Here is an 18,880-nt window from a genome sequence, read left to right on the forward strand (position 1 = left end):
GGAAGGCAGGCAGAGAGGAATCTGATCTGCATGTTCTTTCGTCTTGTCATGCCTCTGTGGGGTCTGGCTACTGAACAGAACTGCACTGGATGCTCCTGGCTGGTGTCATTGATCCCATACACGCTTCATAATAATTATTCAAGTTGTTTTCTGTTGTGACGTGTTTAAAAGACTTGTTGGAGAAATATGCTTTGCATGTTTGTGTGCTCAGATGCATCCTGTTTCCATTAATCATCCTTGATTGCAGTCCACCTGTGGTAAATTCAATTGATTGGACATGATTTGTAAAGATATACACCTGTCTATATAAGGTCCCACAATTGACAGACCATGTCAGAGCAAAAACCAAGCCATGAGGTTGAAAGAATTGTCCGTGTCGCGGCACAGATCTGGGGAAGGGTACCAACAATTTCTGCAACATTGAAGGTCCCCAAGAACAGTGGCCTTCATCATTCTTAAATGGAAGAAGTTTGGAAACACCAAGATTCTTTCTTCCCAAAGCTGGCTGCCCGGCCAAACTGAGCAATCAGGGATGGGCATTGGTCAGGCCAATAACCCGATGGTCACTCTGACAGAGCTCCAGAGTTCCTCTGTGGAGATGGGAAAACCGCAGCACTCCACCGATCAGGCCTTTATGGTAGTGGCCAGACGGAAGCCACTCCTCAGTAAGATGCACATGACAGGCGGCTTGAAGTTTGTCTAAAGGAGTCTCGGACCATGAGAAACAAGATGCTACGGTCTGATGAAACCAAGATTGAACTCTTTGGCCTGAACGCTTAAGCAACACGTCTGGGGGAAACCTGGAACCATCCCTACGGTGAAGCATGGCGGTAGCGGCGTTACACTGTGGGGATGCTTTTCAGCTGTGGGGATTGGGAGAAGAATCAGGAATGAGGGTAAGATAAACGGTGCAAAGTACAAAGAGATCCTTGATGAAAACTTGCTCAAGACATCAGACTGGGGCAACGGTTCGCCTTCCAACAGGACAACGACGCTAAGCTCACAACCAAGACAACGCAGGAATATGTATGTATGTTTGTGTGTGGTAGAAGATAGCAGTCTGTCCTGTGGGTAATATCAAATGTTATTTGTCACATACACATGGTTAGCAGATGTTAATGCGAGTGTAGCGAAATGCTTGTGCTTCTAGTTCCGACCATGCAGTAATATCTAACAAGTAATCTAACCTAACAATTTCACAACTATCTTATACACACAAGTGTAAAGGAATGAATATGTACATAAAAATATATGAATGAGCGATGGCCGACCGGCATAGGCAAGATGCAGTATAGAGTACAGTATATACAAATGAGATGAGTAATGTAGGGTATGTAAACATTATATAAAGTGGCATTGTTTTAAAGTGGCTAGTGATACATTTATTACATCAGATTTTCATTATTAAAGTGGCTTGAGATGAGTCAGTATGTTGGCAGCAGCCACTCAATGTTAGTGATGGCTGTTTAACAGTCTGATGGCCTTGAGATAGAAGCTGTTTTTCAGTCTCTCAGTCCCAGCTTTGATGCACCTGTACTGACCTCGCCTTCTGGATGATAGCGGGGTGAACAGGCAGTGGCTCGGGTGGTTGTTGTCCTTGACGTTCTTTTTGGCCTTCCTGTGACATCGGGTGGTGTAGGTGTCCTGGAGGGCAGGTAGTTTGCCCCGGTGATACGTTGTGCAGACCTCACTACCCTCTGGAGAGCCTTACGGTTGTGGGCGGAGCCGTTGCCTTACCAGGCGGTGATACAGCCCAACAGGATGCTCTCGATTGTGCATCTGTAAAGGTTTGTGTGTTTTTGGTGACAAGCCAAATTTATTTAGCCTCCTGAGGTTGAAGAGGCGCTGCTCCGCCGCCTTCACCGCGCTGTCTGTGTGGGTGGACCATTTCAGTTTGTCCGTGACGTGTACGCCGAGGAACTTAACTTTCCACCTTCTCCACTACTGTCCCGCCGATGTGGATAGGGGACTGCTCCCTCTGCTGTTTCCTGAAGTCCACGATAATCTCCTTTGTTTTGTTGACATTGACTGTGAGGTTATTTCTTGACACCACACTCCAAGGGCCCTTACCTCCTCCCTGTAGGCGGTTTCGTCGTTGTTGGTAATCAAGCCTACCACTGTAGTGTCGTCTGTAAACTTGTTGATTGAGTTGGAAGGTGTGCATGGCCACGCAGTCATGGGTGAACAGGAGAGGGCTGAGAACGCACCCTTGTGGGGCCCCAGTGTTGAGGATCAGCGGAGTGGAGATGTTGTTACCTATCCTCACCACCTGAGGGCGGCCCGTCAGGAAGTCCAGGACCCAGGCTCTCGAGCTTAATGACGAGTTTGGAGGGTACTATGGTGTTAAATGCTGAGCTGTAGTCGATGAACAGTATTCTTACATGGGTATTCCTCTTGTCCAGATGGGTTAGGGCATAATGTTAGCGTAATTGAGATCCCAGACAGACACATTTATCTTCAGATGACAGTTGGGTGGTTTTGAAGTCTGCCAGGGATATTAACTAAAGAGCTTTCAAAGAACTAACGGGTGATGTCTTGGCTGCCATTGCGCTATCATGATACACCAAGGTTAACGGTTTAATTTGGCAAGTGGCACCTAATTTAATTAGTTGGTATTTGATTAAACGGTGGAAAAGCAATGCCTAAAGTGTTTGCTAAACTAAAATGCTACATTGCCCTACACCAGGGGTAGGCAACTAGATTTCAGCCGCGGACCGATTTTTGTCGGGCGGATGGTTGGGTACAAATTGACCGCTGCTAAGCCCAAAAAGAGTTACTTTCAAATGCAATAACACTTAATTCCTTGATTTATATTGAGACAAGATCAGTTCTTTTTTTTATTTGTTGGAATGCTTGGGATCAGATTTCCTAAATGCTCAAATGTTTTGGGGGCAGAATTCCTGGCGACGTTAGCATTTTTGGACCAATAACAAAAATCTAAAATACTTTAGGGGCATGTTTTTTGGCCTGTTGCTGACCCACGCCCCTACATACAAACTACACATCCACACTCATACAGTTTCCAAACCAGCTGAGCACAAGATGCCCAAAACGGAAAAAGCTTTACAAAAGTCTCTTTCACACATGGCCTTCGTGGCGGTTTTAAGAATGTCAGCGATTTATATTGTTTCTTCTGTCTGAACCGTCTTGGACTGGAGGAAGACATGGTCGTCATTATTTCCAGCAGCACACAAAGAGCAGTTTGTCTGTCGGACTGTTGGTCGGTCTCTTTCTGTTGCATAGTGCTGTCTGGGTCTGTAGTGAGACACTGTGCACACACACACTCTGTACAGACCGCTAGGGTAGCAATGGCAGATATGTCTCGGTACAGTCATCATCTGACTGTTCCACGTAAACACAGTCCAGGCACGTTAAGGTCATGGATCTAATCGAGCCAGGTTCTTATCATTTAGTTCTCTAATCCTTCTGCCACCACACTGCCAAGAAACATGCAACCCCTATTTTATAGTGTAACTGAACCGAAAGACCACCTCTCGTTAAACTGCCTATATGGCATTTGAGTCGAGCATTTATTCTAGTGTAAATAGGGTAATTTAAAGTCTGTCTCGTTCTAAATTGAGTTTAGGAAAGAAAAAGCATGTGTATGTCATGGAATGAAGTGTACGCTAGTTTTCCTTTTATTTCAATCCTGCCCACAGCTGGCAGCACCCAAGTAATAATACATTTGGCGCGTAATGCCTGTGGTAAATTTGCTTTAACTTTGTCCCCTATTATCCCCATAGGTACGGTTGAAGTCGGAAGTTTACATACACCTTAGCCAAATACATTTAAACTCAAATAGCAAATGGCACTCGTATGGCAAATAGCTAGCTCATTGTAGTCAGTACAACCTTCAAAAAAGTATTTTACACACATCATAGGTGTTCTTTGCAATATATGCAATAGTCGGAATGCATTGTTTGTCACCAGTAATTGAAAACATGAACAAAACTGTAAATACATTATGCTCCATACATACAGTTGTCTGAAGTTTACATACATCGTAGCCAAACACATTTAAACTCAGTTTTTTCACCATTCCTGACATTTAATCCTAGTAAAAATTCCCTGTCTTATGTCAGTTAGGATCACCACTTTATTTTAAGAATGGGAAATGTCAGAATAATAGTAGAGCAAATTATTTATTTTGGCTTTTATTTCTTTCATCATATTCCCAGTGGGTCAGAAGTTTACATACACTCAATTGGTATTTGGTAGCATTGCTTTTAAATTGTTTAACTTGGGTCAAACGTTTTGGTTAGCCTTCCACAAACTTCCCACAATACGTTGGGTGAATTTTGGCCCAATCCTCCTGACAGAGCTGGTGTAACTGAGTCAGGTTTGTAGGCTTCCTCGCTCGCACATGCTTATTTCAGTTCTGCCCACAAATTTTCTATAGGATGGAGGTCAGGGCTTTGTGATGGCCACTCCAATACCTTGACTTGGGTGTCCTTAAGCCATTTTGCCACAAAAATGGAAGTATGCTTGTGGTCATTGTCCATTTGGAAGACCCATTTGCGACCAAGCTTTAACCTCTCTGGGCTAGGTGGGACGTTTGCGTCCCACCCTAGTCAACAGCCAGTGGAATCCCGTGGCGCGATATTCAAATACCTTAGCATTTCTATTACTTCAATTTCTCAAACATGACTATTTTACACCATTTTAAAGATAAGACTCTCGTTAATCTAACCACACTGTCCGATTTCAAAAAGGCTTTACAACGAAAGCAAAACATTAGATTATGTCAGCAGAGTACCCAGACAGAAATAATCAGACACCCATTTTTTCAAGCTAGCATATGTCACATAAACCCAGAAGACAGCTAAATGCAGCACTAACCTTTGATGATCTTCATCAGATGACACGCCTAGGACATTATGTTATACAATACATGCATGTTTTGTTCAATCAAGTTCATATTTATATCTTAAAACAGCTTTTTACATTAGCATGTGACGTTCAGAACTAGCATACCCCCCGCAAACTTCCGGGGAATTTGCTAACAATTTACTAAATTACTCGCGATAAACGTTCACAAAAAGCATAACAATTATTTTAAGAATTATAGATACAGAACTCCTCTATGCACTCGATATGTCCGATTTTTAAAATAGCTTTTTGGTGAAAGCACATTTTGCAATATTCTAAGTACATATCCCAGCCATCATGGGCAAGCTATTTAGACACCCGGCAAGTTTAGCACTCACCAATATCAGATTTACTATTATAAAAGTTTGATTACCTTTTGTTGTCTTCGTCAGAATGCACTCCCAGGACTGCTACTTCAATAACAAATGTTGGTTTGGTCCAAAATAATCCATCGTTATATCCGAATAGCGGCGTTTTGTTCGTGCGTCCCAGACACTATCCGAAATGGTAAATCAGGGTCGCACGCATGGCGCAATTCGTGACAAAAAAAATCTAAATATTCCATTACCGTACTTCGAAGCATGTCAACCGCTGTTTAAAATCCATTTTTATGCCATTTTTCTCATAAAAAAAGCGATAATATTCCGACCGGGAATGTCCATTTAGCTAAACAGAGGAAAGAAAACAAAGCTTTCGGTCGACGCGGGCACGAGCCTGAGTCTCACAGTACTGTAACCAGCCACTACCCAAACGCGCTACTTTTTTTCAGCCAGAGCCTGCAAAGCCACGATTCCGCATTTTACCGCCTTCTGAGAGCCTATGGCAGCCGTAGGAAGTGTCACGGGACAGCTAAGATCCTCACTCTTCAATAAACAGAGACAAGAACGACACCTTGTCAGACAGGCCACTTCCTGCATGAAATCTTCTCAGGTTTTTGCCTGCCATATGAGTTCTGTTATACTCACAGACACCATTCAAACAGTTTTAGAAACTTTAGGGTGTTTTCTATCCAAAGCCAATAATTATATGCATATTCTAGTTACTGGGCAGGAGTAGTAACCAGATTAAATCGGGTACGCTTTTTATCCAGCCGTGAAAATACTGCCCCCTAGCCATAACAGGTTAAAATAACGATTGTTATTTTGATACATTTATTCATTCTATTCCATACTTCCATGCATAGCCACGGGAAGATCTTATGAGAAGGGGGTGCAGAAAAAATTTGCCTTTATAATAAAGCATTTGCAGGCTAATGATAAAATACAATTTCTAATGTGATGAGTAGCCTAAGCATGGGACACATTTTGGTATCAGTAGTCACTGCAGCCTAAGTTAATTTAACTCATGACTGTTTGAAAAACCAAATAGACCATTGTGATCAGAGCACTCATTTATTTGTACCTGTACCATTGCAATCGGGGGGTGTGAGTAAGTGAGAGGAGTGTTGTAACTAAATTAGTAAAAAAGATTAGTGTTGCACCGTATACAGAAACCTATGTACTTTGTCAAAGGAGAAGTGGTTTGATACTAGAATTTGTTACGTTCATTTGGTATTTCTGTCATGTTTCCTGCGTGACTGCGCATAGAAAGTTGAACTTCAATAATGCAACCAACACGGCATGTAGAAACTGTTCATTACTGTTCACAAATCAATGCCCATACAGGCTAGAAGTTACACTTTAAAATGCAAGACGGTAGCTTCCAGCTTTAATTATAGGCTTTCCTTGCAAAATGTGCTATTTTCTGAGCTGATTGTCACCGAAAAGATGACTCATTCACTTAGTCTCCCTTGCCACTAAAAACTCATTCACTTCTTTGTCTTCCTCTCCTCCCGTCTGGTTTCCACTAGATTCCATAGCCACAAGGTCGGATTCCACAGGCACATTCTGCCTTGGGAACTTTTTTAAGAAACAGAGCACACATTTTATAAAAGATTGCTTCATCTATGCAACAAAAAAAATATGCACTGAGTTTTTCTTTTGTATATCAAAAAGCGCTTTACAAATGTATTATTATTTCTTGGTTCAGTCATGTTACCACATTGGCTAGCTAGCTAACAACCTGGTAACCAGTATATCCAAACATTTTGGGGCACAGAAAGAAAAAGGATAGCTTCTTCAGGAGAGCAATGAATGAATGACGGATCGCTTGCATGTCGTTATCACAAATGTACATTTGTAGAGACGGTGTACAATTTTTTGAATGTAATTTCAATGACTTATTCGTTCAACATCTTAGCTTTTATAATAAACTGAAGTGCTGACGTTTCATATGTGCTTCAAAAGTAGCTAGAATTCATACAGGCTGTATCTCAATCAACAACAAAAAAACGTATTTTCTGGTGCTCCTAAATTTCATGTGGTGCGCCTAACTTTAAGTTGAGAGCACCAGTTATACCAATGAAAAATGTATTTAGATCCCTGGCTGTGTTTGCAGGAGAATGTCAGGTCATCAAGTCTGTAAACTGAAGCACAGCTGGGTCATGCAGCAAGACAATGATCCAAAACACACAAATACTTTTTCACAGCAATGTAGCTGTCAGCACCAGTGACAGCAGTTAGGTTGGCTATAACATTGTATGTACACTAGTAAAATAGCAAGGGTAGTTCCATGTTGCCTTGTGAGAATCTCGCACATCCCCCACATAATGGCAGATTTCCTGGAATGGTGACTGTTTCTTCCTTCTCTTAGTATGTATTAAGGATGGAAATTGCCTGGGACCTCACAATACGATATCACGATACTTGGGTGCCGATACAATATGTATTGTGATTCGATACTGTGATTTTTTGTAAAACGTTTTTATTGCGATTTGATGTTCCAAACATATTGCTTACCAAGAGGGAGCATGATAATTTGTATTGATCAGTCATGGAGAATAAGCCATGAAGGAAAAATACTGCAGTTTTGGTGCAGGTACACCAACTAGTGCAAAAATAATATTGCGTTATTGTCAAAACTATATGATATATCAGCAGAAATAATATCCGGATATGTAGCTATCAAAAATTATATATATTCTTCTGCCTTCACTATTTATGTATGGGATTTCATCATGCTGCTTTGCTTTCCCCATGTGGGAAGAAGTGCTAAATCACAAAGGAATCCCAATGGTTTTATCAACTAGGACCGCCACCCCGTTCTTCCTCCCTGCCACCTCAGTGACATTGCGTGAGAATCCTGTGAAGCTGAGTGAGTGAGGGAGGGTGCTAGATGGGGTAGCGTGAGACTGGCTGGCTCCTCTCCTATGTGTTAGAGCTGTGAAGGTTTCTGGTATATTGCTGGGTGTATGGTACAGTAACACTCCTCACTAAGACAGTGGTGAATAAATGCACACATAGGTGGGGATAGCATGGCATAAGCATAGCAGTGATCACAAAGGGCTCGGTAGTCCGTCAGCAGTATGTCTCCATTCCACCCAATAGCATAGTTGGTGTAATGCAAATGCATACTACGATGGAGGTAGTTAATGGTTTGGGATGTGGTCTTGTGGGTGTGGCCTTACTGGTGGATTTTGATGGGACAAGGGAGGGTCCTGAGACGGGAGCTCATGGATTCCTGGGCGTGCTAACAGTCTTAAGACAGAGTGATAGTCCTAGTGGATGTGCTTTGGAGAGGACAAGTTTGAGACGGATTCAGTGGTAGTGTCTGGGCTGGGTGGCACGTGGTGGCAGGTGTGGAGGGGGCAGGGATCAGAGTACCTGTTCTTAAGACTTTAGAGAGGGACACTGAAGGAGTGGAAAAGGGGAGGGTGGGGGTTAATGCTACTGAGAGACTATTTTAGTGACTGGACTGTCAGTGTGCTACTTGACTGCAGCAGTCACTCTGCTTGCCTGCTGGAGATGCCATGAAGTAGCTTAGCTTAAACACGTGGGTTAAATTCAGACCTCGTTCTGAGCATGTGCTTATATCCTATCTATTGATCTCACTGTAGTTTGGTGTAATTTAGTTGTGACAAACTTTCTCCTCTCTCCTCCAGGTTATAATGCACGACCAACACAGAAAAAGTTTGACTCTATAGCCAACGGGATCCCGAGGACTTGATTATAGTCGCTTCAAGCCTGATAGTTTGCATCGGTGCGGCTTCCCCCCTACTCCCGGGTCACACCCCTTTGGTCAACTGGCATTACTTCTGACAGCCCCCTTCCTCCTCCACTGGTTAATAAGACTTGGGTTCCCTTGTGGTCTCTGTCTACTTTGCCTGTCTTCTCTTCCATCGGTCCCTGTTCTCTACTGACACCAGTAGCAGTCCCTGGAGTTACGTAATCCTGTATTAGGTAAGATTATTATTATTATTATTATTTATTATTATTAATGCAAGGGGCGGATTACACACACAATGCACATGTGCCTAATCCAAGTCCATAATCAAACCAGCTTTTATGAACGATGCCAGCATCATGCCACTCTACTGTGTGTGGGACTGATGGTTGAAGTGTAGTCATATGGGGATAGAGATTTAGATACTTTTTTTCTTTTTCATGTTCTCCCCTCCATCCCTCGATGGTCAGGCTCAGCCCCCAACATTAAACAGTGAGATGATTCCCAACGGTTATCTGCTCTTTGACGATGAGAGTCTCTTGGATTCCACCGTGACCAAGATGAACGCCCTGAGAAAGAGTGGACAGTTTTGTGACGTGAGACTGCAGGTACGTGGAGTTTTTTTTTATTCTCTTTCGCTCTCTGGACTCCTCCTCCCCGTCCATCTTTTGAGAAATGACACCAATCACACCATTACTGAGTCATGAACTATGAGAATAGAAAGGTTCAGAACTTTTGCGAAAGAGCACAGTTGAAAAATATATGGCAAATAGAAATCAAAACTGGATGGTGTTCAGAGATGGATGGAGCTGAAGGATGGGACTAAAAATAACAAGAACACATGTTCTGATGGGTCCAAATTTGAGATTTTTGGTTCTAACGCTGTCTTTGAGATGCAAAGTTGGTGAATGGATGATATCTGTATGTGTGGTTCCCACGGTGAAGCATGGGGGAGGAGGTGTGGTTCTGCTTTTTTGGTGACACTGTCAGTGATGTTACTTAGAATTCAAGGCACACTTAACCAGCATGGCTACCTCCGCATTCTGCAGCGATACGGCATCCCATCTGGTTTGTGCTTAGTGGGACTGTAATTTGTTTTTAAATAGGATGACCCAAAACACACCTCCAGGCTGTGTAAGGGCTATTTGACCAAGAAGGAGAATGATGGAGTGCTGCATCAGATGACCTGGCCTCCACAATCACCTGGCCTCAACCCAATTTGAGATGGTTTGGGATGAGTTAGACTGCAGAGTGAAGGAAAAGCAGCCAACAAGTGCTCAGTATATTTTGGAACTCCTTCAAGACTGTTGGAAAAGCATCCCAGGTGAAGCTGGTTGAGAGAATGCCAAGAGTGTTTAAAGCTGTCATCAAGGCAAAGGGTGGTTACTTAGAAGAATCTAAAATATATTTTGATTTAACACTTCTAGGCTTACTACATGATTCCATGTGTGTTATTTCATAGTTTTGATGTCTTCACTATTATTCTATAATGTAGGAAATAGTACAAATAAAGAAAAAACCCTTGAATGAGTAGGTGTCAACTTTTGATTGGTACTGAAACTATTCAGACCCCTTCCTCTTTTCCACATTTTGTTACATTACAGCCTTATTCTAAAATGGATAAAATACATTATTTTCCTCAATCTACACACAATACCCTGTAATGACAATGCGAAAACAGGTTTTTAGAAATGTTTGCAAAAGTATAAACATTTAAAATAGATGCCTTATTTACTTAAGTATTCAGACCCTTTGCTATGAGACTCAATTGAGCTCAGGTGCATCCTGTTTCCATTGATCATCCTTGATGTTTCTACAACTTGATTTGGAGTCCACCTGTAGTAAATTCAATTGATTGGACATGAGTGGGAAAGGCACACCTTTTCTATATAAGGTCCCACAGTTGACACTGCATATCAGAGCAACAACCAAGCCATGAGGTCGAAGGAATTGTCCGTAGAGCTCCGATGAAGGGTACAAAAAAATGTCTGCAGCGTTGAAGGTCCCCAAGAACAGTGGCCGCCATCATTCTTAAATGGAAGAAGTTTGGAACCACTAAGAATCTTTGTAGAACTGGCCGCCCGGCCAAACTGAGCGATCTGGGGAGAAGGGCCTTCGTCAGGGCGGTGACCAAGAACCTGATGGTCACTCTGACAGAGCTCTAGTGTTCCTCTGTGGAGATGGGAGAACCTTCTAGAAAGACAACCATCTCTGCAGCACTCAACCAATCAGGCCTTTATGGTAGTGGCCAGTTGAAAAATCACATTTTATTGGTCACATACACATGGTTAGAATATGTTATTGCGAGCATAGCGAAATGCTTGTGCTTCTAGTTCTGACAGTACAGCAATATCTAATGTAATCTATTTGAAATATTTGATTTCACCTTTTCACCCTCTAGTAACCTTTTGTAACAAAAACGCATATCCTTCAGTACAACACAGAACGTACTTTTCTTACTTAATATAGATTTTTATAAAACATTAAAAGTAAGTATTAGCTTTATAGGTCAAGGTCATTGCTTTATATATGTGGCAAAGAAACATTTATCAGGCAGTTCATGTATGACATTTTATTTATTTATTTTTATTTCACCTTTATTTAACCAGGTAGGCAAGTTGAGAACAAGTTCTCATTTACAATTGCGACCTGGCCAAGATAAAGCAAAGCAGTTCGACAACATACAAAAACACAGTTACACATGGAGTAAAACAACATACAATCAATGATGCAGTAGAAAAGAAAAAAAAAAGACTATATACAATGTGAGCAAATGATGTGAGATAAGGGAGGTAAAGGCAAAAAAATGCCATGGTGGCAAAGTAAATAAAGTATAGCAAGTAGAACACTGGAATGGTAGATTTGTAATTTGAAGAAAGTTCAAAGTTAAAATATAAATAATATGGTGCAAAGGAGCAAAATAAATGAAATAAATAAATACAGTAGGGGAAGAGGTAGTAGTTTGGGCTAAATTATAGATGGGCTATGTACAGGTGCAGTGATCTGTGAGCTGCTCTGACAGCTGGTGCTTAAAGCTAGTGAGGGAGATAAGTGTTTCCAGTTTCAGAGATTTTTGTAGTTCGTTCCAGTCATTGGCAGCAGAGAACTGGAAGGAGAGACGACCAAAGGAGGAGTTGGCTTTGGGGGTGACCAGAGAGATATACCTGCTGGAGCGCGGGCTACAGGTGGGTGCTGCTATGGTGACCAGTGAGCGGAGATAAGGGGGGACTTTACCTAGCAGGGTCTTGTAGATGACCTGGAGCCAATGTGTTTGGCGACGATTATGAAGCGAAGGCCAGCCAACGAGAGCGTACAGGTCGCAGTGGTGGGTAGTATATGGGGCTTTGGTGACAAAACGGATGGCACTGTGATAGACTGCATCCAGCTTGTTGAGTAGGGTATTGGAGGCTATTTTGTAAATGACATCGCCGAAGTCGAGGATTGGTAGGATGGTCAGTTTTACGAGGGTATGTTTGGCAGCATGAGTGAAGGATGCTTTGTTGCGAAATAGGAAGCCAATTCGAGATTTCACTTTGGATTGGAGATGATTGATGTGAGTCTGGAAGGAGAGTTTACAGTCTAACCAGACACCTAGAATTTGTGGACAACTACAAATACCTAAGTTGGATCCGTCCAGAGAAGTGATGCTGGACAGGCGGGCAGGTGCAGGCAGCGATCGGTTGAAGAGCATGCATTTAGTTTTACTTGTGTTTAGGAGCAGTTGGAGACCACGGAAGGAGAGTTGAATGGCATTGAAGCTCGTCTGGAGGGTTGTTAACCTCTCTAGGCTAGGCGGGACGAATTCGTCCCACCTACGTAACAGCCACTGCTATCCTGTGGCGCGATTTTCAAAACCTTAAAAATCCTATTACTTCAATTTCTCAAACATATGACTATTTTACAGCCATTTAAAGACGATACTCTCGTTAATCTAACCACACTGTCCGATTTCAAAAAGGCTTTACAACGAAAGCAAAACATTAGATTATGTCAGCAGAGTACCAAGCCAGAAATAATCAGACACCCATTTTTCAAGCCAGCATATGTCACCAAAACCCAGAAGACAGCTAAATGCAGCACTCACCTTTGATGATCTTCATCAGATGACAACCCTAGGACATTATGTTATACAATACATGCATGTTTTGTTCAATCAAGTTCATATTTATATCAAAAACCAGCTTTTTACATTAGCATGTGACGTTCAGAACTAGCATACCCCCCGCAAACTTCCGGGGAATTCGCTAACATTTTACTAAATTACTCACGATAAACGTTCACAAAAAGCATAACAATTATTTTAAGAATTATAGATACAGACCTCCTCTATGCACTCGATATGTCCGATTTTAAAATAGCTTTTTGGTGAAAGCACATTTTGCAATATTCTAAGTACATAGCCCAGGCATCACGGGCTCGCTATTTAGACACCCGGCAAGTTTAGCACTCACCATAATCATATTTACTATTATAAAAGTTTGATTACCTTTTGTTGTCTTCGTCAGAATACACACCCAGGACTGCTACTATAATAACAAATGTTGGTTTGGTCCAAAATAATCCATCGTTATATCCGAATAGCGGCGTTTTGTTTGTGCGTTCCAGACACTATCCGAAATAGTAAAGAAGTGTCGCGCGCATGGCGCAATTCGTGACAATAAAATTCTAAGTATTCCATTACCGTACTTCGAAGCATGTCAACCGCTGTTTAAAATCAATTTTTACGACATTTTTCTCGTAGAAAAGCGATAATATTCCGACAGGGTATCTCCTTTTCGGCAAACAGAGGAAAAAATCCCAAAGGCGGGGGCGGTCGGGGTCACGCGCATAAGCCAGTGTCCCTTGATCGGCCACTTGAGAAAGGCGATAATGTGTTTCAGCCTGGGGCTGGAATGACGACATTCTGTTTTTTCCCGGGCTCTGAGCGCCTATGGACGACGTGGGAAGTGTCACGTTAGAGCAGAGATCCTTAGTAAATGATAGAGATGGAAAAGAAGTTCAACAAATGGTCAGACAGGCCACTTCCTGTAAAGGAATCTCTCAGGTTTTGACCTGCCATTTGAGTTCTGTTATACTCACAGACACCATTCAAACAGTTTTAGAAAATTTAGGGTGTTTTCTATCCATATGTAATAAGTATATGCATATTCTAGTTACTGGGTAGGAGTGGTAACCAGATTAAATCGGGTATGTTTTTTATCCAGCCGTGTCAATACTGCCCCCTAGCCCTAACAGGTTAACAGAGTCAAAAGCTTTGGCCAGGTCAATGAATACGGCAGCACAGTATTGTTTCTTATCGATGGCGGTTACGATGTCGTTTAGGACCTTGAGCGTGGCTGAGGTGCACCCATGACCAGCTCTGAAACCAGATTGCATAGCGGAGAGGGTGCGGTGGGATTCGAAATGGTCGGTAATCTGTTTGTTGACTTGGCTTTCGAAGACCTTAGAAAGGCAGGGTAGGATGGATATAGGTCTGTAGCAATTTGGGTCAAGAGTGTCACCTCCTTTGAAGAGGGGGATGACAGCAGCTGCTTTCCAATCTATGGGAATCTCAGACGACACGAGAGGTTGAACAGGCTAGTAATAGGGGTTGCAATTATTTCGGCAGATAATTTTAGAAAGAAAGGGTCCAGATTGTCAAGCCCAGCTGATTTGTAGGGGTCCAGATTTTGCAGCTCTTTCAGAACATCAGCTGAATGGATTTGGGAGAAGGAGAAATGGGGGAGGCTTGGGCGAGTAGCTGTGGGGGGTGCAGTGCTGTTGAATGCAGTAGGGGTAGTTAGTTGGAAAGCATGGCCAGCCGTAGAAAAATGCTTCTTGAAATTCTCAATTATAGTGGGCTTATCGGTGGTGAGAGTTTCCTATCCTCAGTGCAGTTGGGAGGAGGTGTTCTTATTCTCCATGGACTTTACAATGTCCCAGAACTTTTTTCAATTTGTGTTGCAGGAAGCAAATTTCTGCTTGAAAAAGCTAGCCTTGGCGTTTCTTACTGCCTGTGTGTATTGGTTTCTAACTTCCCTAAAAAGTTGCATATCGCGGGGGCAGTTCGATGCTAATGCAGAACGCCACAGGATATTTTTGTGTTGGTTAAGGGCAGTCAGGTCTGGGGAGAACCAAGGGCTATATCTGTTCCTGGTTCTAAATTTCTTTAAAGGGGCATGCTTATTTAAGATGGAGAGGAAGGCATTTAAAAAAATAAGCAGGCATCCTCTACTGACGGGATGAGGTCAATATCCTTCCAGGATACCAGGGCCAGGTCGATTAGAAAGGCTTGCTCGTTGAAATGTTTCAGGGAGCGTTTGACAGTGATGAGTGGAGGTCATTTGACCGCTGACCCATTACGGGTGCAGGCAATGAGGCAGTGATCGCTGAGATCTTGGTTGAAAACAGCAGAGGTGTATTTAGAGGGCACGTTGGTTAGGATGATATCTATGAGGGTGCCAGTGTTTGCGGCTTTGGGGTTGTACCTGGTGGGTTCATTAATAATTTGTGTGAGATTGAGGGCATCAAGCTTGGATTGTAGGATGGCTGGGGTGTTAAGCATGTCCCAGTTTAGGTCCCCTAGTAGCACGAGCTCTGAAGATAGATGGGGGGCAATCAGTTCACATATGGTGTCCAGAGCACAGCTAGGGGCCGAGGGGGGTCTATAGCAGGCGGCAACGGTGAGAGACTTGTTTTTGGAGAGGTGGATTTTTAAAAGTAGAAGTTCAAATTGTTTGGGTACAGACCTGGATAGCAGGACAGAACTCTGCAGGCTATCTCTGCAGTAGATTTCAACACCGCCCCCTTTGGTCGTTCTATCTTGTCTGAAAACGTCGTAGTTAGGGATGAAGATTTCAGAGTTTTTGGTGGACTTCCTAAGCCAAGATTCAGACACAGCTAGGACATCCGGGTTGGCAGAGTGTGCTAAAGCAGTGAATAAAACAAACTTAGGGAGGAGGCTTCTAATGTTAACATGCATGAAACCAAGGTTATTACGGTTACATAAGTCATCAAAAGAGAGCGCCTGGGGAGTAGGAGTGGAGCCAGGCACTGCAGGGCCTGGATTCACCTCTACATCCCCAGAGGAGCAGAGAAGAATAAGTATGAGGGTACGGCTAAAAGCTATAAGAATTGGTCGTCTGTGATGTCCAGAATAGAGAGAAAAAGGAGCAGGTTTCTGGGGGCGATAAAATAGCTTCAAGGTATAATGTACAGACAAAGGTATGGTGGGATGTGAGTACAGAGGAGGTAAACCTAGGCATTTAGTGATTATGAGAGAGATTGTCTCTAGAAACATCATTGAAACCAGAAGATGTCATAGCATGTGTGGGTGGAGGAACTGAGAGGTTGGATAAGGTATAATGAGCAGGGCTAGAGGCTCTACAGTGAAATAAGCCAATAAACACTAACCAGAACAGCAATGGACAATGCATATTGACATTAAGGACAGGCATGCTTAGCCGAGTGATCAAAGGGTCCAGTGAGATTCAGACAGCTACCCGGGCCATAGGTAGCAAGCTGGTGGAAGATGGGAGGGAGGTCTGTTTTTAGCCACCTCGTGCGTTTCCGTCTATGGGTTAGTGGGGTTCCGTGTGGAAGGGGGGACCTGTCCAAGTTGGCAAAATAGTTAGTTATAGTGGCCCAAGGAAAGTGTCCGATAGACCTATTCAGATCGCAGCCGAAAAGACAGCTAACGATTAGCCGGCCGCAGATGGGCAATCAGGTTACGTCGCGACGGAGGGGCCAGTTGGATAACTCCCTCGGGCAGATAACGTCGGTGGTCCAGTCGTGAAGACCCGATGGGGCTCCGCATCGGCAGTAAAACGGGTCAGGATAGGTGAGTTGTAGCCCAGGAGACACTTCAGCTGGCTAGCTCAGGAATAGCCCAGGAGTGGCTGACGGAACTCTTCAGCTGGCTAGCTCCGTAATAATGTGTGTTAATTCCGTGACCGACGTTGCCAATAGTCACTCAGGTAGCAGCTAGTTAGCTGCAAGATCCAGGTGTAAATGTCCAGAGCCTGCGGTAGAAATCGGGGAAAGGAGAGAGAATAGGTCCGGTATGCTCTGGTCTGAGTCGCGCTGTACAAAAACTGGCGATAGCTTTTCGAGCTAATGGATAGCTGAGGACAGCTAACCGTGGCTAGCTGAACTTCAACGTTAGCCAGTGAAAATGGCTAACCTCTGGCTAGCTTCTGTTGTGGAATTCAGCTGAGGTAAATAATACTTTCTTTTTTTAAATTGGTGAGGCGGGTTGCAGGAGAGTGCTTTGAGGTTTAGTTTTTAGAATAAAAAATGTAAAAAGATAAGTGAAGAAAAAATATGTAAATATATATATATACACACGGGACACGAAATCCATCCTTCAGTATCACGCTTTTGTCCTACGGCACAGCAAAAGTTTCATGTTATACCACCATGTCACCCATTATGCTGAATGACATTAGCCTTGTTATCCCATGTTTTCACTTGTTTACAACATTTATTCATGCAATTCATATTTACTTGTTATATGAATACTGAATATTATAATTTTAAACTATTTTATGGCCTTTTAAGGTATTTCCAGGCACATTAACTTTATACTGTAGATGCCGTTGGAGAGGACTGCACGGCACAGACAAAAGATTAACGCAGATCCAGTTGCTAGGGATGAAAGACTAGCCAGAAGAAAAGCAAGGTATTGTTTTCTTGGTTTCATGCTACTGTCAGCAACAGAATAGGATATAAAGCTGGGTGGATAACACTTAACAGTAAGTTGAACTATTACACTAGTTAATGTTTTATTGCACTGCAGTTAAGTTATAACTGATGGATTATATTAGTTAATGATATTACCCACACAATTATGGATTATGAATTTTATTAGTTAATAGCTGCTTCACATTTGGGGCACTTTATGAAAAATCGAGACTGTTCAAGTTTGAATTCAAGTAGTTTGATGGGCATTTTATGTAGCTATTTGGTGTAGGTATCTTGCCATTGCATTTGTGTACCTGCATTGAATAGAAATTTACCAGTTAGTGTAACAATGCATAATTACATTAACTATCATGTAATGCAATGTAAAGTGTTGCCGCAGGCTCAAATTATAGTAAAGTGATTATTAACATTAGCAATGAAATAGTAACAAAACGTTTTAGAAAGGGAGAGGGAGTTGATTTAACTTTTAAACTTTGATTACTGTAAATTCCGGACTATAAGTCGCAACTTTTTTCCCACACTTTGAACCCCGTGGCTTAAACAATGACGCGGCTAATATATGGATTTTTCCCTCAATTTTCTCTTCAAAAAAACACATTCTGTGACGTGCTCAGTTTTTTGCCGGCATGAAGCTTTCATTAGACCAATGAAATTGCCGAACAGGTTAAGGTCAAACAACTTTTTTGTTTACTGTTTAGATTAAATCGAGCGCTCTCAAACTTCCCATCATTCTGATTACGGTAGTCATTTTGTCACCCTCATCATGGCAAAGACACGGAGAAATGCATATGATGCAGCTTTCAAGTTGAAGGCGATTGATCTGGCTGTTGGAAAAGGAAATAGAGCTGCTGCACGGGAGCTTGGTCTTAATGAGTCGATGATAAGACATTGGAAACAGCTGCGTGAGGAATTGACTCAGTGCAAAAAGACAACTAAAGCTTACTGCTAATTTTTTATTTTTTGTTACAAGCCGTGTTTCGTTAAAGCCTGTGTAAAGTTCATTTTGTTTCAATGTACCGGTAGGCACCTGCGGCTTATAGACATGTGCGGCTTATTTATGTTCCAAATAATATATATATATATATATATATATATATATATATATATATTTTTTTTTTTTTTTTTAATTCAGTGGGTGTGGCTTATATTCAGGTGCGCTTAACCTCTATGGGCTAGGTGGGACGCTAGCGTGCCACCCGTGGTGCACTCCATCAACAGCAGGTGCATTTCAAGAGCGGCAAATTTGAATCCAAATAAATGTCAAAATTCAAATTTTTCAAACATACAA

The 18,880-nt window shown here is 42.4% G+C and overlaps 1 protein-coding gene across 4 annotated transcripts in view; it reads left to right on the forward strand.

Moving 5' to 3' along the window:
- Positions 1-18,880, forward strand: part of LOC106584002 (influenza virus NS1A-binding protein homolog A) — a 53,122-nt gene that overhangs the window by 16,789 nt on the left and 17,453 nt on the right. For all 4 annotated transcript variants that reach the window (XM_045706473.2, XM_014168731.3, XM_014168732.3 and 1 more), the window contains exons 2-3: positions 8,849-9,146; positions 9,381-9,518. In XM_045706473.2, coding sequence (XP_045562429.1) covers positions 9,408-9,518 — 111 coding nt within the window. In that variant the 5' untranslated portion in view covers positions 8,849-9,146; positions 9,381-9,407. The remainder of the gene's footprint in view (positions 1-8,848; positions 9,147-9,380; positions 9,519-18,880) is intronic.

The sequence above is a fragment of the Salmo salar genome, chromosome 23 (assembly GCF_965601325.2).
Source record: "Salmo salar chromosome 23, fSalSal1, whole genome shotgun sequence".
In the NCBI taxonomy this organism is placed as follows: domain Eukaryota; kingdom Metazoa; phylum Chordata; class Actinopteri; order Salmoniformes; family Salmonidae; genus Salmo; species Salmo salar.